At 40.9% G+C, this 23,104-nt stretch overlaps 4 protein-coding genes and 1 pseudogene across 15 annotated transcripts in view; 4 read left to right on the top strand and 1 right to left on the bottom strand.

Annotated features, from left to right (window-relative positions):
* Positions 1–23,104, bottom strand: part of LOC126617830 (uncharacterized) — a 43,017-nt gene that overhangs the window by 14,135 nt on the left and 5,778 nt on the right. The window lies entirely within an intron of this gene.
* The window catches only part of LOC126617846 (uncharacterized), a 62,732-nt gene continuing 39,878 nt past the window's right edge, over positions 251–23,104 (top strand). For 4 of the 12 annotated variants that reach the window (XR_007621552.1, XM_050285931.1, XM_050285930.1 and 1 more), the window contains exons 1-7: positions 251–418; positions 502–584; positions 824–945; positions 1,052–1,190; positions 1,274–1,335; positions 1,412–1,610; positions 2,321–2,440. Coding sequence is in view for 9 of the 12 variants with exons in the window: in XM_050285931.1 (XP_050141888.1) it covers positions 524–584; positions 824–945; positions 1,052–1,190; positions 1,274–1,335; positions 1,412–1,610; positions 2,321–2,436 (699 nt within the window). In the remaining 3 variants the exon portion in view is untranslated. Of the gene's footprint in view, positions 419–501; positions 585–823; positions 946–1,051; positions 1,191–1,273; positions 1,336–1,411; positions 1,611–2,320; positions 2,441–2,857; positions 3,403–3,803; positions 3,990–5,691; positions 6,056–23,104 lie in introns of those variants that run through there. The other 8 variants (XR_007621551.1, XR_007621550.1, XM_050285932.1 and 5 more) reach the window with 7 other exon arrangements.
* Positions 4,536–14,127, top strand: LOC126617831 (probable aldo-keto reductase 2; annotated as a pseudogene).
* On the top strand, positions 19,889–22,154 carry LOC126619679 (uncharacterized mitochondrial protein AtMg00810-like). Its single transcript, XM_050288095.1, has 3 exons — positions 19,889–20,177; positions 20,356–21,268; positions 22,028–22,154. Exons 1-3 carry the CDS (start codon positions 19,889–19,891, stop codon positions 22,152–22,154), a joined length of 1,329 nt encoding a protein of 442 aa, XP_050144052.1.
* LOC126617848 (uncharacterized) overlaps positions 22,496–23,104 on the top strand; it is a 48,388-nt gene continuing 47,779 nt past the window's right edge. The window contains exons 1-3 of the mRNA XM_050285939.1: positions 22,496–22,585; positions 22,627–22,709; positions 22,977–23,100. Coding sequence (XP_050141896.1) covers positions 22,649–22,709; positions 22,977–23,100 — 185 coding nt within the window. The 5' untranslated portion in view covers positions 22,496–22,585; positions 22,627–22,648. The remainder of the gene's footprint in view (positions 22,586–22,626; positions 22,710–22,976; positions 23,101–23,104) is intronic.

Raw genomic sequence — 23,104 nt, 5'->3', positions numbered from 1 at the left:
TGAATCCGGAGAAGATCGATTTCCCTAGTTTTTTAGCTATATTTGATAAGTACCATTAAAAAGGGTCTAATTGGAAAAAAAAACACTATAGAAAAATTCATTTTAATTCTTTAATTGTTTAATCGTGTATATTCATTGTAAATCATATAGTTAATTTTCATGAAATAGTATTTATTTTTAATTTTACATATAAAATTTAAAATAATTTCTAATCACACGATTTACTACCAATAAACAATGCCTGATCCTCACAAAGAGGATCTGGAGTATCCTCATTCCCCCGTCTCAACCATTTTTCCACTTTCTTCACTATAGCTCCGCCCCACCCCACAGCCACCATGCCCGCACCACTACACAGACTGGCGTCTCAGTAATTTCCCAATCCCATCTCCCCTCCGGTGAAGCTCCTCCCTGACAGGTATTTGATTTTGCGTCGCAGTATTCTGAACTATTGATGGATTTTTGTTTCTTGTTTTCTTTATTGTATGTTCTTCTGCTTAGATATTAAAGTTAAAGGGGCAAAATGTTCGGTATTTCTTACGGAGAGCTCTTCCTCTTGATCGGTGCCACAGCTGCTCTAGTCGGTACACACACACAAACTCTCTCTCTCTCTCTCTCTCTCTATATATATATATATATATATATCTTATGTGTATAGCTACAGCATTATTCTCAAAATTGGTTCAGAATTCTTTTACTTTTCTTTGGTAAGGTCAAAGCTTTTCTGGGTTATCTGAGATTTTGGTGTTTATCGAAGATTGCTAATTTTACTGGAAACAGAAACTGAAAAATTGATCTGGGTTTGATGTGTAATGGGTTGTAGGACCAAAGGATTTGCCTAGAATTGCCAGAGCAGCAGGGAGGTTAGCGGGTCGGTCCATCGGGTATGTTCAGTTGGCTCGAGGCCAATTCGATAATGTTATGCAGCAGTCTCAAGCTCGCCAGGTACTTCAATGGTTAACTATGCATTGTGCACAACACCGGAATGATGACTTCAATGTTCTTGAACCAAAGGCCGTTGTGTTAATTATGTCCCTTGCTTGACCTTTAGGTTCATAAAGAGCTTCAAGACGCATTGGCTCAGCTAGAGTCGATTCGTTATGAAGTCCGAAGCATATCACTTATGAACCCGGGTCCTATGACTCGAAAGCTGATTGATAATATTCAAGACCCGGCTCCTTTGAGCAGTGGTAGTATTCTTAGCAGCCATACATTATTTCCAAGTAATGTTATGCTTCTCTCATGATTACCAGTGTATATGTCAACTTGTTAGGAACCAACATTTCACTTGAGAAGCCCAAGGAGGAGCGGAAGTCAATAAATAGTGTAATGAAGGTTTCAATAATACGATTTCTTTTTATAAATGGCCTACTTCGCATCGCCTTGAATTCCTTGTACCTGTCTTTGACAGGATAGTACTTTGAGAATCTCCGACGCACCTAATTTTCATAGTCAAGCAACTGCATATGCAAAATTGGCTGAGTCTGATGCTGTGAAGACTGGCACTTTAAAAAGTGGTGCAGAGAAAGATGACCTTTATGATGAGAGTGGTCTTTTCATTGTTCTCCCAATTTCAGCTGAAAGCACTGGGATGCTACCAAATCGCAAGGGTAATAGTCTTCTTGATTATAGAACTTAGTTTTGTTATCATTTATTTTATCGTCCAAATGTGGACACGTCATAGGGAGCACCAGGATGAAATTCCCATTTCAATAGCTTGGGAACAACATATCCTTAAATTTTCTTTTGTAAATCACTTACTTTTCTGTATTTCCCAAATTATCTTGAGTTATAGAGGTCAAGAATTTCTGTGCTGCACATATTATGGTTTCGTATCAATGGTTGTGTTTACTAACCATTTTTTATCTATGTCGTATCAATGGTTGTGTTTACTAACCATTTTTTATCTATACCCTTGTATGGTTGTTCGACAAAGGTGTTGCTCTTTCTTTTAGTCTAGTTGTGCATGATACCCCATAAGAAATTGATTCGCTATTGTTGGTGGTTCTTTCGGGGTTGTTGAGTTCCCACTTGCTGAGCTATGGGCTTAAATACGCGTCATAGGAATACTTTTGAAATGTTTCCTGATTGCTCAGTAATACTCTTAAACACACGTCATAGGAATACAATTCTTGATTGCTTAGTACGTAAAATCTTGCACATTAAACTATTTCCACAAACCTTTATTCTGACACGCACACATATACTATTTTTATTTTATAACTTAACATGCCTTAGAGTTTCCTGAGAATTTGTAAACAGTTTTCCTTTTCATCTCAAATATACATGTTCGAATAATAACCAGTGGTTGTGATGGCAGAGAATGTTAAGGGATCGGACCTTGTGTTGGAAGCAGTAGTTGAAGCAGAGGTAGCACGTAATGCCAAAGATTTCTTTTCACAACCTGAAAATCAAATACAGGGAACTGAAAAGTGAGAAGGTGAGGACCTTTTTCTTTAAAAAAAAATCATCACCTTGTTTATGTTTGGCATTGTTGGCACAGAACCGAGTACAATGGCGTTCTAGGATTCACACAGCCGACCCCACTTAGTGGGAAAAGGCTTTGTTGTTGTTGTTGGCATTGTTGGTATTAAACAACAAACTTTACTTGTTGCAGCATCATTAGGAACAACTAAAATTGTCATGTAATAGAGGAATTTTGTTCCCATTTAAAGTGGTTGGTTTATTAGTATGTGGGGATGTTTAAGGTGTAGGGGATAAGGGTATATCAGATGCGAGTCAACTTGTTTTTAGCTGTGCATATTAAACACATTAGTTGCTCATCGCAATTTTCAGTTTGCATTTCTACATATTTGCAGTACAGAATATGTTTTATGTTTACATGAAACTTTTTTAGCTAGGTTTCCTCGAACAAGCAGCTAGTGAAACATTTTAAAAAGGAAGTAGCAGTTGGATGGAGAACTGCATACCCTTTACCCTCTAGGGGGGAGTTTTAAAAGTTCAGCAGGTGTTTAATAAAAAAAAAATCTTGCTTGATATGTTATTTGTACGTGTTTGGGGATGTGTACGTTTGTAATATGTATGTAGTCGTATATGCCCATCACTTTACAGAAATGGAAATTAAGAATCGCCCAAAAGAGACCTTGCTCAATTTCAAGTGGATGAATTATGCCAAAAACTTCGGGCTGGCCAACATGTCTATTTTCCATTATCTGTCCCACCCATCCACGAAATTCTAAAACTTGAAAACTTGGTGGAGCAGCTTGGACTTCTATGGATTAGCCGGTGGGAAAATAGTCATGTCAGTCAACCTGAAGTTTTTGACGTACTTCATACCTTAAGATTGGGCAGGATTTGATTCGAGTTTCAGATCTTCACTTTCCATTTCCTTCTAGTTATGGGCTCATAAATATTAGAAGTAATCTTATGTTCTAGCAGGAAGTGTAAAAACATCCAATAGCTGCAAACCGATGTCCTTGGAATTTGGTTGGAACGTGTATTACATGGATGGTATTCCAACGGATTTGAATGACAAACGGAGGAATATGACCATAAAGAGGCATCGACTAACTAAATCACTTCTAAGTTCTAACTCAGAGATACATTGCACCTTTAGTTAGTTGATGCCTCTTTTTTGGTCATATTCTGCCGTTTGTCTTTTAAATCCATTGGAATACAATCTACATGAAATACAACCTGACCAGATTGCAATCTTTTCAGCGGGGACTTTTTCGGTAGCGACCGGATTAAGATAACTAAGTTAGATTCTGATGATTTGTACAACACGATCTTTCGTGTTATTCACGTCAATCAAAACCTTACATCTGTGTTTTTTTCTTCAGATAATCTAAACGTATGATGAAGAGATTGACAAGGCCAATGACAAATATATTACAAGTAGGCATCTAAAGCCATACCTCTAACCCAGAGGTTTTTCAATGTATCGGGAACACGGTTTGGTACACCAAATGTAATATTACACTTTACTGAAAACTTTGGAATGAAAAAAAATTCAACTAATTGTATTATGATACTGGTATACCGGGTTGTGTTCCCGAGATTAATAATTTCTCCTTCTAGCCAACTCTTTGAACATTGAGGAGTCGACCATGCCTACTCTTTGAACATTGCGGAGTCGACCATGCAAAGGGCCAGAGGAACCCCCTAATTCCCCTGGAAGATAATCGAATAGGCAGATTAAACTAAAAATGTACTATTTGAAATAACCCCTGATAACTCTATCATGAGGACTTGACGTCATCCTCACCCTTTCCCGGCATATCATCGACGGTCTGCTCATGATTCCAAACTCAACGGTGTTAACTAAACACGAGGGTTGCGTTCGTTGCAGAACTTAACCGATATCGCTAACATGCACGATGGCAAATATTGCTTGCAATAATTAAGCCACAATTTGTGAACTAATATATTTATATTTATAAGCATAAATATATTTATATTTGAGTGCTGATAAATCCATCTCATTATCGTATTTCTTTACCTATATTGTAATTAAAATATTAATGACATGTTTATCCTTATAGAAAAAGACTTTTAAACCCTACCCCTTTTCTCTCCCCCCACCGTCTCTCTTTGCGTCCTCGGTTTTCTGTCTCTTCGGTTTCATCTCTCCCTCGGCTTCAACCGCCACGACCGAAAGTTGTTGTTGGTCTAAAACTTTCATTGTAGCGTAGACCGCAATAGTTACCTATTGCTGGAGAAGGCAAGAGACTAATGACCATCCAAATTTCAAAGGAAATAGTGAGCTCGTCTGGATTTTGCCCTTGTATCATTTCAATACCAAGATTGGGGATTTTGGGTTGAAAACAGAGGCGGAGGATTAGCGGAAGCACGAGAGATTGTTGGGGTGGAGGAAGGGCAAGGAGAGGATGAGGAGAAAGAGAGCGGCGGAAGGAGAAGAGGGATGGGATGATAAGGGGAAGAGGTTTAGTTGTCCTTCACGGGCTACTCTTTCTTCCCTACTTTGTCCTCTTGACTTGCAACCATGGCTACCAATTAACGCATTTGGCTGCTACAAGAAGTTCAGGGAGGGACTGGGGTTGCAAAGAGTCAATGAAGGTGTGGTGCTGTGATAAATGTTATGTTAGGAATAATTGTGGGTGGGAAAAATGGGTTTTAGTTTATTATTTTTTTATGTGAAATTATAAGGTGAATGAAAAAATAGGATAATGCCATGGATTTATCAGCATTTTTATATTTTTGCCTTTAGGTACCGTTTGGTATGTGAGATGGGACGGAATAGAGTGGGATGAAGCGTTCCGTCTCACGTTTGATATGCCTAAAACAGGTGGAACATGCTGTTTCACGGAACGAATTTTAGGTGAATTTTCCTTCCACCTCACCCTTGAAATGGCTCGTTCCACATCCGTGCAACACAAAATTATAACCTCTCCGTTTCCTTCTTCTTCCTCCTTATTTCTATCCAAGGGCATTTTTGCTTTCTCTTCGTTCCGTCCCATCTTGTCCCGTCCCGTTCCGTCCTATTCCGTTCCGTCTCGTCCCGTCTGCATACCAAACGATACCTTATTGCGCATGACTCATACCACCGACCGCTAGTGCCGGAAATTGTGGCAGCCACCATCATTTTTTTTTATCTTTATTATGTTTTGGTGTGGTTTTATATAAATTATACTGAGACTGAAACTTTTTTTTTTTTTTTTCCCCTGAAGCATACGATACACTCACTCAATCAACATCACTGTTACGCAGACCCTTACGTTTACTTCTCCTTCTAGAAGTGGAAGATGACTCGCCCGCTTACGACTCCACCAACCACTCCACCACCGCCGACGCCACCACCACCATCCTTCCTGCTCCCTCATTTTACCAAACTGCCTCCATTCATATCACACACACACACACATATATATATACACCTCTCTCTCTATCTCACACACACACACACTCTCACTCCTCACTTTGCAATTCAGACAAAAACAACAACCGCAGTTATCAAGCAATGACAGGAGTAGTGAGGAGGATCAAGTTGGGATCGCAAGGCCTGGAGGTTTCGGCTCAAGGCCTTGGCTGCATGGGCATGTCCGCCCACTACGGCCCTCCGAAACCCGACCAAGACATGATCACTCTCATCCACCACGCCATAGACGCCGGCGTCACCCTCCTCGACACCTCCGACGTCTACGGCCCCTACACCAACGAAATTCTTCTCGGCAAGGTAAAGTTTTGTTTGACTTTTTTGCTCACAAGTCACAATCACAATCAGTCACTCTGAGTTTCTGTCAGTAACTTTTGGGTTTGGAATTGTTTGGATTGATGATGAAATGAACTGGGTTGACTTCACTCTTGTTCTTCCAGAGAGAGAGAGAGAGAGAGAGAAAGAGAGAGTAAAATAGAGATTTACTTTGTGGGTTTTGTTTGGATTGTTGAATGGAATGAACTGACGATCAAGTGCATTGGGTTCGAATCGATTTACTCTTGTTTCCTGTAGTGAATTTATATGTAATTGCTTTGTGGGCTTTGTTTGGATTGATGTTGAATCGAGTGGACTAAGTGAATTGGTTTTTGTTGGTTTAATGAGGAGCAGGCGCTCAAGGGAGGGGTGCGAGACAAGGTTGAATTGGGCACGAAATTCGGTTGCAGCCCTGTGGATAACAAGTGGGACATTCGAGGTGACCCTGCGTATGTGAGAGCTGCTATTGAGGGTAGCTTGAAGCGCCTTGGCATTGACTCTGTTGATCTCTATTATCAGCACCGCATTGACACCCGTGTCCCCATTGAAGTCACGGTTTATTATCTTCACTCACTAAGTTTTAATCTCCTTTTAATTGCAATTGCTGAACAATGTGGTTAACAACTTCATAGAATATTATGAACTAAGAAAACATGACAGGTGTATTTGTAAGAACGGTACTCGAAGAGAACCAACTCTTATTCAGCGTGAGTAAGCATCTGCATTTTCAGGAAGTTATTTGGAGATTTACGATGTCTTCTATCATTTTAACAAGTCACATATTTTATGAATTCGTCAACTTGATTCCGTTTGTCTCCAAGTCATGTATTGTATCCAAATTAGTTTAAACAAACCACTGTATAATTATCTGTCGGCTGTGGCTATGTCGCTTTTTTTAACTAGAGCGTTTGCATCATGATTCCTTAAATTTCTTTATGTCTTTACAAGGTTGGGGAACTCAAGAAATTAGTTGAAGAGGGTAAGATAAAGTACATTGGTTTATCCGAGGCCTCAGGTTCCACAATAAGAAGAGCACATGCTGTTCATCCAATAACAGCAGTGCAGTTGGAGTGGTCGTTGTGGGCTAGAGATGTGGAGGAAGATATAATTCCAACTTGCCGGTGAGGCTTAGTAGGACTTATTAATTGTTTTGTTAAGGAGGTGGTCAGAGAAGCTAAGTTAGCGGCTTACGACGATATGTATAAACGACTAGATACCAAAGAAGGAGAGTTGGATATCTATAAACTATCTAGAGCAAGGGAAAAGAAGACAAGGGACCTAAACCAAGTGAGGTGCATCAAGGATGAGGATGGAAAGGTTCTTGCTACAGAGAACGCGGTTAAAGACAGATGGAGAGGTTATTTTCATAATCTTTTCAATGAAGGACATGAAATGAGTGATTCTTTAGGGGAGTTGAGTAACTCAGAAGAGTGTAGAAACTACTCTTTTTATCGTCGAATCCGGAAGGAAGAAGTGGTTGTAGCTTTGAAGAAGATGAAGCATAAAAAAGCAATAGACCCAGACAATATACCAATCGAAGTGTGGAAACTTTTGGGAGAGACAGGATGAGCCAGGACAGAAGCAATAGACCCATACAATATACCAATCGAAGCTGTAGGACAAACCGAAAGCTTTCCCATAACTGTAGGACAAACCGAAAGCTTTCCCATAACTGTAGGACTACATCAAGGCACATCCCAGACAATAGACCCATAACTTAGAGTACTTGGATCTAACAGAGGACATGACACAGGACAGAACACAATGGCGTTCTAAGATTCATATAGCCGATCCCACTCAGTGACTTGGATTTTCCAAGTCTCCAACCGAGAAGTTTTCCTCACTCGGGAAATTAAGGGAACACTACCCCAACCTACATGCTCCACTCAGAAAGCTTCAACATACAAGCTTCAACAAAAGAAAATTCAAAGAACTTAGCGAAGAAGGCTTTGGTGTATTTAACACAATACGTTGAAATGAAGGAAAGCTTATTTATTGATATCCCCGATAAGCTACAAATATGTACATATACATGAGTCAAAATAAACATACAAGAGGGAGCCTTCACAAAGGTTGCTTAGGAGAAGTCTCAGCAGTCGGTAGAGCCCCAGAAAGAGAAGGCACCGGAGGGGGATCATTTGGAGCCTCAGTACTGGACAGAACCCTAGAAGGAGGAGGCATCAGAGGTTGATCATTTGGAGCTTCATTACGCGGTACAGCCCCAGAAGACGAAGGCAATAAATGCCTTTGGAACAAACCCACAAATCTCTGATGATCAAGTAAAACCTGACCATCAGTTTCCTTCATCTGGTCAAGCTTCCTCTTCATGTTTGTAGCATAGTCATGTGCGAGCCGGTGCAACTGTTTATTCTCATGCTTGAGCCCTCTAATCTCCTGTTTGAGACTCATCACTTCAGCCGCCAATGATTCAACTTGGCGGGTTCGAGCAAATAGGCGTTGGGCCATATTAGACACAGAACCTGCACACTGAACACTGAGAGCCAGCGAATCCTTAACAGCTAACTCATCAGACCGTTTGGAAAGTAGTCTGTTATCTTTGGGAGTGAGAAGGTTCCTGGCCACCACAGCAGCGGTCATATCATTCTTCATCACGGAATCTCCAACGGTAAGAGGACCAGTAGGGGAGACGAAGGATGGGCGCCATATGTTGTCTGGAGAAGGTGGGGCTGCCTCTTCAACAAGGTTCAAGTCAAAACGACGGTCGGAGGGGCCAGACATTTTCAAAGGTGTTGAAGAGAGAAGAGGTCGGACAAATCAAGATCTTAGAAGTGCAAGAATGAAGCTTCTACTGGTAGAGATTCAAGTGTGCTTTGGAACTTAATGCCAGCCCCTATAAAAATCTGCACTCGACGGAGCTTCAGAAATCGAAGAGGCGCCTGCTCAGAAATCGAAGAGGCGTTTGCTTTCTCAAAAGCTGGGCTGCTTAGAGATCACGAGGGTTGATCTCAGAAATCGAAGAGGCGTTTGCTTTCTCAAAAGTTGGGCTGCTCAAAGACCACGAAGGCCGATCTCAGAAATCGAAGAGGCGCTCGCTTTCTCAAAAGCTGGGCTCCCCAGAGACCACGAGGGCCGATCTCAGAAATCGAAGAGGCACCTACTTTTCCAGCCTTGTCAGCACCTGTCACACGCACACTCAGCTTTGCGGAAATTATGGGCATTCTGTCAAAGACTTCTGGGGAGGTAGAAAACACATGAATCTTACTGGTCAATCACCCACTTCCCACACGCAACAATAGCTCATGGGTACCACAGATAACTTTGCCAAAGTTCTCTGCCAAAGTTGAGCACGTGAAGCTTGCAGCTCCCACTACATCGCTCTGACCAAGAAGGGTAAAAGAATAGCAAAGAAACAGCACTAACAAAGTTTAGACCCATAAATTTTGAAGGTCTAGCTACCATATTATTACCCACAAGGGTAAAGGAACAGTACCACTGCTGGATAATTGGAAAGTCCCTGAGTGTCAACCTCTGTGCTTCGTGGCAAGGTAGACTAGCAAACATGCCCAACCTTTACTCACATTCGAGAAAACACTCCCAATAAGATTGCTTGCTCCAAAATCGAAGAGGCACCGTCCTCCGAATCTCGAGAGTCAGACTCCCAACATGACTACTTTCTTAAAAATCGAAGAGAGGGTAAAGGAACAGTACCATTGCTGGATAATTGGAAAGTCCCTGTGTGTCAACCTCTGTGCTTCGTGGCAAGGTAGACTAGCAAACATGCCCAACCTTTACTCACATTCGAGAAAACACTCCCAACAAGATTGCTTGCTCCAAAATCGAAGAGGCACCGCCCTCCGAATCTCGAGAGCTAGACTCCTAACATGATTACTTTCTCAAAAATCGAAGAGAGACTGCTCCCCGAATCTCGAGAGCCAGACCCCCAGCATGATTGCTTTCTCAAAAACCGATGAGGCATCGTTCTCCGAATCAATCGAAGAGGCGCTCGCTTTCTCAAAAGCTGGGCTGCTCAGAGACCACGAGGGCCGATCCCAGAAACCGAAGAGGCACCTACTTTTCTAGCCTTGTCAGCACCTGTCACACGCACACTCAGCTTTGCAGAAATTATGGGCATTCTGTCGAAGACTTCTGGGGAAGTAGAAAGCACATGAATCTTACTGTTCAATCACCCACTTCCCACACGCAACAATAGCTCATGGGTACCACAGATAACTTTGCCAAAGTTCTCTGCCAAAGTTGAGCACGTGAAGCTTGCAGCTCCCATTACATCGCTCTGACCAAGAAAGGTAAAAGAATAGCAAAGAAACAGCACTAACAAAGTTTAGACACATAAATTTTGAAGGTCTAGCTACCATATTATTACCCACAAGGGTAAAGGAACAGTACCACTGCTGGATAATTGGAAAGTCCCTGTGTGTCAACCTCTGTGCTTCGTGGCAAGGTAGACTAGCAAACATGCCCAACCTTTACTCACATTCGAGAAAACACTCCCAACAAGATTGCTTGCTCCAAAATCGAAGAGGCACCGTCCTCCGAATCTCGAGAGCCAGACTCCCAACATGACTACTTTCTTAAAAATCGAAGAGAGGGTAAAGGAACAGTACCATTGCTGGATAATTGGAAAGTCCCTGTGTGTCAACCTTTGTGCTTCGTGGCAAGGTAGACTAGCAAACATGCCCAACCTTTACTCACATTCGAGACAACACTCCCAACAAGATTGCTTGCTCCAAAATCGAAGAGGCACCGCCCTCCGAATCTCGAGAGCCAGACTCCCAACATGATTACTTCCTCAAAAATCGAAGAGACACTGCTCTCCGAATCTCGAGAGTCAGACCCTCAGCATGATTGCTTTCTCAAAAATCGAAGAGGCATCGTTCTCCGAATCTCGAGAGCCAGATACCACAGACCACTTTTTCAAAGTGCTCTGACAGAGTTAAAACATGTGAAACTGGCAGCTCCCACTACCGTGCTATGACCAAGCAGGGTAAAGGAATAGCATTACTACTTGTTGTTAGGGAGGCTCCTATATATGCCGACCTCCATCCCCAATGGACAGGCAGACCTGCAAAAATGCTCAACCCTTCATCATATCTGAGAGGGCACTCCCAACGAAGCCTTTCGAAATATTCAGCTTTCTTTCCCCCCGATAATACCTCTGCAAACAAGCTATACTAGAGCAAGAATATCTCATATCATCAGGGTTAAAAGCAAGAGTATCCCATATCATGCTTTTTCCCTGTCTTTTCTTTTGGCCTTGTTTTTACCTGCAAGACAAGGAGAAAGAGAGCAATCAGTCAGCACTTGGAATCAAGCTCCCAGCCAGGAACTGACAGCCTGGAACCCTTACCTGATTACTTACCTGGCATTGCTCTCGAGTACTCATCTTCAACATCTTATGTTTCCAGGGAAGATTCCGCATCTGCTTGAGGAACAGATAGGGCAAGTGCGAAGGATACAAGGAAGCATGTGGAGACAAGCGTAACAGCACACGTGCCGATACATCCATTACTCTGTCAAAAGCAAAAGTATCCCATATCAGCAGGGTAGAACGTACTCTAGATTTGATGGACTTGTTTTGACCCTCAAATTCTTCAGTCGGCCTTATACTCTGGAGGAAACCAGAAAACCCTCCAGCTCAGTTCAAGAATAAGCCTGTGGAAAGTTACTTCTTCAAAAGCAAAAGTATCTCATATCATCTCTTCTCAGTTTTCTTCTCTTTATCCTTCATGCTGCTGCAAGATGGGGAGAAGGTGAACAATCAGTCGGAGCTCTGATTGCTTACCTTGTCTGTCACCTCTTTCAGCAGACTCCCTAGCTCGGCGACTTGGGGGACTCCTACTACATGGTTTGTATCGCGCTTGACCAAGCCTGAAACTACAAGTAAGGTTCAAGTGAAATTGATACATTACCTTGTGCATCTCCACCAGTTAAAGATACCACCCCTGGATGGAGGAAGAGTACTTCCAGAGAAGATGCCACATCTACCTATGAGACAGATAAGGCAAGTCAAGACGACACCACACTCCGATACTTAGAAGTTTCGTGATTACGAGATCATTCTTCCACAATATTTCCTAATGTCATTTGTACTAAATCATTCACTTGTACTCACTAAAGGAGAGCTTGAACCTATGTACTTGTGTAAACCCTTCACAATTAATGAGAACTCTTCTATTCCGTGGACGTAGCCAATCTGGGTGAACCACGTACATCTTGTGTTTGCTTTCCTATCTCTATCCATTTATATACTTATCCACACTAATGACCGGAGCAATCTAGCGAAGATCACAAAAAGCGACCGTTTTCGCTACCTAGGATCTATCTTGCAAGAGAACGGAGAATTAGATGGAGATTTCAACCATAAAATACGAGCTGGATGGAAAGAGTGCATCCGGCGTGTTGTGTGACCGTCGTAGGCCACTGAAGCTCAAGGGAAAATTTTATAGGACGGCAATAAGGCCAGCGATGTTGTATGGCACAGAATGTTGGGTGGTGAAACATCAACACGTACACAAAATGGGTGTAGCGGAGATGAGGAGGCTTCGTGGGATGTGTGGGCACACGAGAAAGGATAAGATTGGGAATGAGGATATCCGAGGTAAAGTAGGAGTAGCCGAAATTGTAGGAAAGATGAGAGAAAATCGGCTCCGGTGATTTGGACATGTGCAAAGAAGGCCGACTGACGCTCCGGTTCGAAGATTGTGACTACGGGACAGAGGTTCAGGGCCGAAGGGGTAGAGGAAGACCTAGGAAAACTTTGGAAGAGACTCTAAGAAAAGACTTAGAGTACTTGGATCTAACGGAGGACATGACACAAAATCGAGCGCAATGGCGTTCTAGGATTCATATAGCCGACCCCACTTAGTGGGAAAAGGCTTTGTTGTTGTTGTTGTTGTTGTTGTTGTTAAGGAGGTGGCTGTAGATGTTAATCTCGTTTTCCTATTTTCTCAGGGAACTTGGCATTGGTATTGTTGCATACAGTCCTCTAGGAAGAGGATTTTTTTCATCAGGCGCTAATTTGGTCGACAATCTAGCCAACGATGATTTCTGAAAGGTTTGTTCATATGCACATTAGAGAACATTGTAGCATCCTCATGCTATTATTGTGAATATCCTTATGTCCTCAAATTTGGAAATTATGTTGTAGCATCCTCGTGCTATTATTGTGAATACCTTAAGTCCTCAAATTAGGAATGATCTCACGAAGTTTAGTAATCTCTCCTAGCAGGCTATCCTCTTGCGGAATTCATGCAGTAAAGATTTTATTTCTCATTTAGTATCGAAGTGGACATGATTTATTTCGGCATTAGAGGCTTAAACATCCCTTAATATAATTGTATTTTGAGGGTAGATTAACAGTTTACTGTCAGCTGAACCTGCCTTAATTGATTTCTTTTCTACAATCCGAGGAGTCTGTATTGTGTTGCTACAAAGTTATGTTGTATATGCTTATTTATGTGGTTTATTAGTCGCAGTATCTACCCAGGTTCCAAGCCGAAAACCTAGAGCATAATAAAACAATATTCGAGTGGGTTAGTGATCTTGCAGCGAGGAAGGGGTGCACGCCATCTCAGCTAGCACTGGCCTGGGTTCATCACCAAGGGAATGATGTGTGTCCCATACCTGGAACCACCAAGATTGACAATTTTAACCAGAATATTGGAGCTCTGTCTGTGAAACTGACACCAGAAGAAATGGCCGAGCTTGAATCTTATGCTTCAGCCGATGCCGTTAAAGGTGACAGATATATGGATGGCATTAGTACTTGGAAGGACTCCGAAACTCCGCCACTCTCTTCATGGAAAGCCGCATGAGTGTGTGCAATGCCACTGTCGTAATAGTGATGTCTCTTTGTACTTACGCTCTTCTGAATTTTCTCGTGGTTCTGAGAATTAGTGTATGCTACATTGTATGTAATGGCTTTCTTTGAGACGAAAACATTTGGTAAATTTCAACGTGCTGTTTGAGTATCAAAACTGGGAACTCTTTTCCACTTTAGGAAATTACAAGAAATATTGCCCGCGCATTGCTGCGGGATTAGAAACTACACGAAAAAATATGTTTCAGAAGGATAAAAGATTGTTATAGATGGTGAATGTTTTGCACTGAAAGATGTTTTTAACTTTTTGAAAGAAGTTTTACATGAAAAGGATAAATTGGTACAACTAAAAATGAAGAGTTTAATCAAACTTCATGAGCCTAATTGAAACAAATTAATACCTTGATTGACAAAATGAACCAAGAATGAAAACATCTAAACCAACATGAAACTTGTGGAACACTATGAAAGAATATGAAATACATAAAATATATTTTTTTTAAATTACTTTAGCCGTTCAATTTAAATTTGGACCATTATATATATATATTATTATTGTTTACCTGTGGTTTTAATCATATTAGAATATTAATAGTTGGATTTAATAAATTTATAAATATTAAACTAAAAAAATACATATATATGATGGGCCAGCCCCACTAACTCTTTGCCCCATGAATGAGTTTCGAGTTAAAACTCATATTTGCTCCAAGGGTTGGAGCAAGTTGAGATAAATTTAGAACCTAAAATTTGAGTTTTACTCCAAGAATTGGAGAAGGTCTTAAACTCTTAGGATAATATTGTTTGTTCGATAGAAAAAAAACATATTTTTTTCGAGAGTCACTATTGGACAGGTCAAAATACGTAATAACATTGCTATTTAAACTGAAAGATCGCATTCTATGCTCGGAGCTCCATAAAAAAACTTAAAGGTATTGTAATTATTTAAGCCAGATTTTGAATATATTTAAGATTTTAGATAAAAGCTGACATTTTGGAAAATTGAGCGCTAGTTTTTTGAATTGGATCCCATCCGGATCTATTTTGTGGAGATCTCATTTATCGTGTATCGTGCGGTAAAAAATTAATTGATTTTTTTATTTAAAATTAAACATAAATAGTATCTGACGAAAACTGATCGTACGATATACGATGAACGGCTACAATGTAGTAATCCCCATAAAATGGATCCGAAGAAGATCGCTTTCCCTAGTTTTTAGCCATATTTGATAAGTACCATTAAAAAGGGTCTAACTGGAAAACAAAACCACTATTGAAAAATTCATTTTAATTCTTTAATTGTTTAATCGTGTTTGTTCGTTGTAAGTTGTACGGCTAATTTTCATGAAGTACTATTTATTTTTAATTTTAACACGTTTAAAGGATGCCTGATCCTCACAAAGAGGCAGATTGTCTGCCCTCATGTTTGCGTGCTCTTCTCATCTCCTTCTATTTGTGCGGTCACGGTTAAACTACATCAACATTTTATATTCTCATTGCTTTTTGTCTTATTATATCTATAAAAAGATTAATATAAAATGTTGACGTAGCTTAATCGTGACCGCACAAAATAAGAGGGGATGGGAAGAGCACCCAAACAGGAGGGCAGACAATTTGCCTCACTAGTTTTTTGAATTGGATCCCATCCAAATCTATTTTGTGGAGATCTCATTTATCATATATCGTGCGGTAAAAAATTATTTGATTTTTTTATTTAAAATTAAACACAAATACTATCTAACAAACATTGAGCGTATGATATATGATGAACTGCTACGATGTAGGAATCCACATAAAATGGATCCGGAGAAGATCCTTTTCCCTAGTTTTTAGCTATATTTGATAAGTACCCTTAAAAAAGGTATAACTGGAAAAAAAAACACTATAGAAAAATTCATTTTAATTCTTTAATCGTTTAATTGTGTCTATTCGTTGTAAATCATACGGCTAATTTTCATGAACTACTATTTATTTTTAATTTTAATATAAACTCTAAACTAATTTTTGACCGCCGCCTGATCCTCACAAAGAGGATATGGAGGATCTCATTCCCCCGTCTCACCTTTTTTCCTCTTTCTTCACTATAACCTCCGGCCCACCCCGCTGTTAGGATTAGAGAGTTGAAATATATTGTATGCCTTGCTTTGAGTGACAGGTGTCATTAGGAGATTGGGTGTATTATGTCATAGGGTAGTTATACTGTGAGTATTTATATTGTAAGTCAGAGTCTTGTAACCATTAAGGTGTGAAATAAGAAAATCTTATACTTCAAGATTCTCTCTTTCTCTCAGAGTATTTTTCCTCTCATTTCTCTTCAAGTTAACATGGTATCTTTGCCGATCAAAGGCTTACGCCATTGATTTCGATCCTCCTGCTTCCGCTCATCGTGCTTGTTGGTGATCGTTCTTGGTGTTGTTTCATAGATTGTTTGTCGATTCTTCTTCGGTTGCGACAGTCGGTGATTTCGTTGCCAGTTTTAGTCGGTGATTTCGTTGCCAGTTTTAGTCGGTGATTTCGTCGGAAGTGTTCGTCGGTGCTGTTGTTCAGCTTTCTTGGTTGTTGATTGCTCGTTGTTTATCTAGCGGTAGTGTATTTCTTCCTCTATTTCTGCAAATCGATTGCGATTTCTTGCAATTTCTGGTTTGTTTAAACCCTAATTTTTGGGGTTTTTTCATCTGCGTTGGTGTTTGCGTCTGTGCGTTGCCTTCTTGGTGGTATTGGAGGTGCAATTTTTAGGCATTTATCTGCTGCATTTGTGCATTTCTTAACATCGAAGCAATTGTCTAAGAATCATGGTTACTACTGCTCAATTGGCTCTTACGCAGTCACCTATTTCCTCTTTAATTCCTAGTGTTGGCAATACTGTTACTGTCAAACTGGATGACTCGAATTATGTTACTTGGAGTTTTCAAATGGAATTGTTGCTTGATGGTAATGGAATTCGTGGATTTGTTGATGGTTCCATTTCCTGTCCATCTAAGTTCAATGTGTCTGAAGGAGAAACTATTGCTGCAATCCCTGTGTTGTCTGATGCCTACAAAGTCTGGGTTATACATGACAAAGCTTTGATGACTCTTATTACTGCGACTTTATCTCCTGCTGCTATTTCTTGTGTGATTGGGTGTCAGACGTCTCAGGAACTATGGATTAATCTTCGTGAACGGTTTGCCAACTTATCTAGAACCAGTATTGTGCAAATGAAGATTGATTTACAAAACATTAAGAAGGGACCTGAATCTATTGATGATTATCTTAAGAGGATTAAAGATGCTAGGGATCAATTGTTAGCTGTTGGTGTTACTATATCTGATGAAGATATTGTTATTGTTGCCCTTCGAGGACTTCCTCCTGAATTTAACACTATCAAAGCTGTTATACATGGTCGAGAAAATCTTGTTTCTCTAAAAGAATTGCGGTCTCAACTTAAGGCTGAAGAATCCACGTTGGATGAAACCGCCAAGCATATTCCTCTTATGTCTGCCATGTTGGCTCAATCCTCAAGCTCTGCATTTACTGCTGGTAGTTCTTCTGGTACAAAATCCTTTCCTCCAACTCTGCAACCAATGCAACCAATGCATTATCCACCAATGCAACCAATGCATTATCCACCTCAGGTGCCTCCTCTGTTTTCTTCAGGACCATTTGCTTTTGTATCTCAATAGGGTTCTGGAACCTACAACAATTTCAGAGGGAATAATTTCAAGGGAAAAGGTAAAGGCAAGAAGTTTTTCTCTGGCAACCAGTCTAACGTGTTTCCACAGAATTTTTATGGAGCGCATCAATATGCTCAGTTTTCTCAACATGGTATTCAGTTTTCTGGGTCACAAGGCTTATCTCCTCAGTCATTTCAACCGCTGCAAATTTGTCAAATCTGTGATCGGAAAGGGCATTCTGCTCTTACTTGTTTTCAGCATGGCTGTCAGATTTGTCATCGGGTTGGTCACACGGCTACAACCTGTTTTGACAGGACTGGTTTTCCTGCTTCATCTCAGCCACCACAAGGGTATTCTTCATCTTCCCAAGGCTATCCCGGTTATCAGCAGTCCATGCCCCCTTCTGTCTCTCCATCTGCTTCTGCAATGTCATATTACTCTCCTGTGCAGTTTTCATCTTCAATCCCATTTTCGCCTGGTGGGTCATCTCAACCTCAGGCACATGTGGCTATGAATGAGCGCCCTTCTTCTTCACCTTCTGCACCATCCCACGAGTTTTGGCTTTTGGACTCCGGGGCCACTAATCATATGACATCAGACTTGTCTAACATTCAAATGCCTGTTCCTTATACCTCTACAGAGAAAGTCACTGGTGCTAATGGTGAAGGTTTGGATATTGCACATATTGGCAGTGCTCATCTTCATACTCCTTCTCATACTTTCAAACTTAATTCTGTTCTGCATGTTCCTCAGTTGTCTCAACCTTTATTGTCTATGCATCAATTGTGCAAAGACAATAATTGCAGATGTATTATTGATGACTCTTCTCTCTGTGTACAGGACAAGGTCACCCAGCAAACTCTATTTCACGGACTGAGTAATAATGCAGTGTATCCTCTTCCAATGCTCAAATCTTCTTCCCACTGTCCAGCAGCTTATATAGGTCAAAAAGTGTCTTCTGCTTTATGGCATTGTAGGTTGGGTCATCCAACTAATTCAGTTGTACAAGTAGCACTTCGTAAGTCATCCATTCCATTTCATTGTACCTCATCCCCTCAAGTCTGTAAACCTTGCTTGCAAGGCAAGTTCACTCATTTACCCTTTCCCTCTCCTGCTTCCAAGTCTGTAACACCTTTTGAGGTCATACACACTAATGTGTGGGGTCCTTCTCCTACTGTGTCAATTGAAGGGTATCGGTATTATGTGTCTTTCATTGATGAGTGTACTCGCTATACTTGGATTTTTCCATTAATCAATAAAGCTGTTGTGTTTGGTGTTTTTGTGCACTTTCATGCTTTTGTTGTGACTCAATTCAATGTTTCTATCAAAATTTTGCAAAGTGATAGTGGTGGTGAGTATACTAGTCATTTGTTTCAGAATTTCCTTCAAACCAAAGGTATTATTCATCAGCGGTCTTATCCTTATACTTCAGCTCAAAATGGCCTAGCTGAACGGAAGAATAGGCATGTTATTGAAACTGCTCTCACTTTACTGAATCAAGCTTCCTTGCCTGTCATGTTTTGGTATCATAGTTGTGCTACTGCAACTTATTTAATCAATAGGATGCCCACTTCTGTTTTAGGTATGAAATCTCCCTTTGAAGCTTTATACAACTCTCCACCCAAGTTAGATCATTTAAGAGTGTTTGGGTGTGTCTGCTATCCATCTCTCAAACCTTATCGATCTAACAAACTTGAGTCCAAAACCACTGAATGCATCTTTTTGGGGTATGCATCTCAGTACAAGGGTTACATTTGTTATTCTCTTCTTAGTCACAAGTTAATTGTCTCTCGCCATGTCCTATTTGATGAAGATAGTTTTCCTGGTGTCAACTCTCACAAACCACATCCAGTTTCTTTGCCATCTGGTTCTTCTCATGTTGTTCATCCCAATACATTTACTCTTGTTCCTATTATACCTATACCTCTTCCATAGGTCTTTGAACATACCTCTACTGCATCATCTCCAATTACTCAGTCTCAGTCCTTGATCAATGGTGACCTTGTCCCCTCTTCTACAAGCACTGCTGGCACTTCAGTGGATCGTGAATTACATCCGTCTACTGCCACTTCTTAGGCTACGGATCTGCACCTTGTGTCTCTTCCTTCTCATAATTCCCATCCAATGCAGACCAGGTCTAAATCGGGGATTTTCAAGAAAAAGACAGCTTTTCCAGCTTAGGTTCAGTGTGACAGTATTAAAAAACCTCCATCTTACAGTGTTACTTCTAAATCTCCCGAATGGCAACAAGCTATGCATGAAGAAATGGCAGCTCTTACTCAGCAACACACCTGGACTCTTGTTCCTCTTCCACCTAACAAAAATCTCGTGGGTTGTAAATGGATTTATAAAGTGAAAAGGCATCCTGATGGGTCTGTGGCTCGGTATAAAGCTCGTCTTGTGGCCAAAGGGTTCTCTCAAGCTGCCGGTTTGGATTATTATGAAACTTTTAGTCCAGTGGTCAAACCTACTACTGTTAGGTTGATGTTTTCCTTGGCTGCTACGTATGGATGGAAATTGAAGCAATTAGATGTTAAAAATGCATTTTTGCATGGTTTTTTTTGAAGAAGAGGTTTACATGTGCCAACCACAGGGGTTTGTTAATCAAGTTCATCCTGAATATGTATGCAAGCTTCACAAATCTCTTTATGGCTTAAAACAAGCTCCTAGGGCTTGGAATGACAGGTTCACCAAATTCTTGTTTACTTTGGGGTTCCAGTCCTCTTATGCAGATTCTTCGTTGTTCATTAAGCATGATGGTACCTCTATTGTTGTGTTGTTACTCTATGTGGATGATATCATCCTCACTGGTGATAGTGATGAGGGTGTCCACTCTGTGATTCAACAATTAACTACAGAGTTTGATATGAAGGACTTGGGCCTCTTGCAGTATTTTCTTGGGTTGGAAATTGAGTATCATTCACAGGGCCTTTTTGTCCACCAGTCCAAATATGTGAAGGATTTGTTGCATAAAACAGCCATGTCTGATTGCAAATCTTGTGTCACCCCTTCTTATCCCAATCACAAGTTGCTAAAGCATAGTAGTCCTCCTTATAAGGATCCTACAACCTATAGAAGTATTGTTGGTGCTTTACAATACTTGACTTTCACTCGGCCTGATATTGCCTACTCTGTGAATCAAGTATGTCAGTTTATGCAAGCACCTTTGGAGTCTCATTTTGTTGCAGTCAAACGAATTCTCCGGTATCTCAAAGGTACATTAGGCTGGGGTATATGTTTCAGATATGGTTCTTTGGATTTAAAAGCCTATACCGATGCTGATTGGGCTGGGGATCCTAATAATAGACGATCTACAACTGGGTTTGTCATCTTTCTTGGACAGAATCCGATCTTCTGGAGTTCAAAGAAACAGCACACTGTCAGTCGATCCTCTACTGAAGCTGAATATAGGGCGATGGCTACTACCACTGCCGAAGTGGTTTGGCTCCAACAACTTCTCAAGGACTTACATATTTCCAGTTCTATTTCACCCATACTTCACTGTGATAACATCTCAGCCATGGCTCTTGCCATCAATCCTGTGTTGCACTCTAAAGCCAAACATATTGAGATTGATTGTCACTTTGTGCGTGAACGTGTTCAACAAGGCACCATTACTCTGCAATATGTTGCTTCTGAGCATCAGTATGCCGATATCTTCACCAAAGGATTGTGTTCTTCTCTGTTTTCTGATCATTGTTCTAATCTTATGCTCAGATCTTTCCACCATAAGATTGAGAGGGAATGTTAAGGTTAGAAAGTTGAAATATATTGTATGCCTTGCATTGAGTGACAGGTGTCATTAGGAGATTGGGTGTATTATGTCCTAGGGTAGTTATACTGTGAGGGCGTGTTTGTTTGAGCTCGCTAGCTTTCGCTAGCTTAGACTGGACTAACTATCACTGTAATCCTGTGTTTGTTGCACACACAGACTAGTGTTAATGAGACTCGCCTACACTAACCCCGACTAAACGATTCGCTAGAGGGGCTTCGCGAGGCCCCCCAAAATCGGGCGGACTGCTAAGACCACCTCTGTCCAGTTTGCCTCTCCTCACTTCGCCCCTCCCATCTGCTTCTTCCTCGCTTCCACAACTATTTTCAAACCCATATCCCGCAAAATTAAAAAAAAAAAAAAAATGCAGTCGTTCCATTTTTCAAATCCAGATCCAACCTGCAAAATAGAACCCAGAAACCTATAAAACACACACACACACACAAAATCTGCAGTGGGTATAAGCTTAAATCAACGATGGGATTGACTGAAGGAAAACCAAACCCAGAAAACATGAAACTCCCTGATTGCAAACTTTCTCCATCTCCCACCTTCAAGGCAATCACACATGCACCCCAACCCCAACTCCTAAATTTTCACTTTATTTCTTGCTATGTGGTTTGATTTTGAAGGTTTGCAGTAGATTATGAAGTTGTGAGAGGAAGTGAGGAGGGAGGGAGGGAGGGAGAGAGAGTCGGACATGATAAGGAAAAGGGAAGAGACAAGGGAGAAAAAGGGAGAGAGAGTCGGACAGGATAAGGAAAAGGGAAGAGACAGGGGAGAAAAAGAAGGAAATAGTTTGACTAAAATAGGGAGATTCTAGAAAACGAAAAAAATAAAAAATAAAAAGTGAATTAATTTTTATTATTCTGTTTTTTAGTCCGACACTGCACCAAACGCCTCACTAAACTAGTCCAGCTTAGTCTAGTCTAAGCCAGTCCAACTTAGTCCCTGCAGTTAGTCCAGTCTGAGACAATCCGGTGCAACAAACGCACCGTGAGTATTTATATTGTAAGTCAGAGTCTTGTAACCATTAAGGTGTGAAATAAGAAAATCTTATACTTCAAGATTCTCTCTCTCTCAGAGTATTTTCCCTCTCATTTCTCTTCAAGTTAACACCCGCAGCCACCATGCCCGCACCACTACACAGACTGGCGTCTCAGTAATTTCCCAATCCCATCTCCCCTCCGGTGAAGCTCCTCCCTGACAGGTTGTCTGTTATTCTGGTTAGATATTAAAGTTAAAGGGGCAAAATGTTCGGTATTTCGTACGGAGAGCTCTTCCTCTTGATCGGTGCCACGGCTGCTCTAGTCGGTACACGCACAAACCCTCTCTCTCTCTCTCTCTCTCTCTCTCTCTCCCTCTCTCTCTCTCTCTCTCTCTCTATATATATATATATATATCTTATGTGTATAGCTACAGCATTATTCTCAAAATTGGCTCAGAATTTTTGTACTTTTCTTTGGTAAGGTCAAAGCTCTTCTGGGTTATCTGAGATTTTGGTGTTTATCGAAGATTGCTAATTTTACTGGAAACAGAAACTGAAAAATTGATCTGGGTTTGATGTGTAATGGGTTGTAGGACCAAAGGATTTGCCTAGAATTGCCAGAGCAGCAGGGAGGTTAGCGGGTCGGTCCATCGGGTATGTTCAGTTGGCTCGAGGCCAATTCGATAATGTTATGCAGCAGTCTCAAGCTCGCCAGGTACTT

This window comes from Malus sylvestris, chromosome 4, assembly GCF_916048215.2.
Source record: "Malus sylvestris chromosome 4, drMalSylv7.2, whole genome shotgun sequence".
NCBI classification, from domain to species: Eukaryota; Viridiplantae; Streptophyta; class Magnoliopsida; order Rosales; family Rosaceae; genus Malus; species Malus sylvestris.
This window is presented reverse-complemented; position numbering and strand designations above follow the sequence as displayed.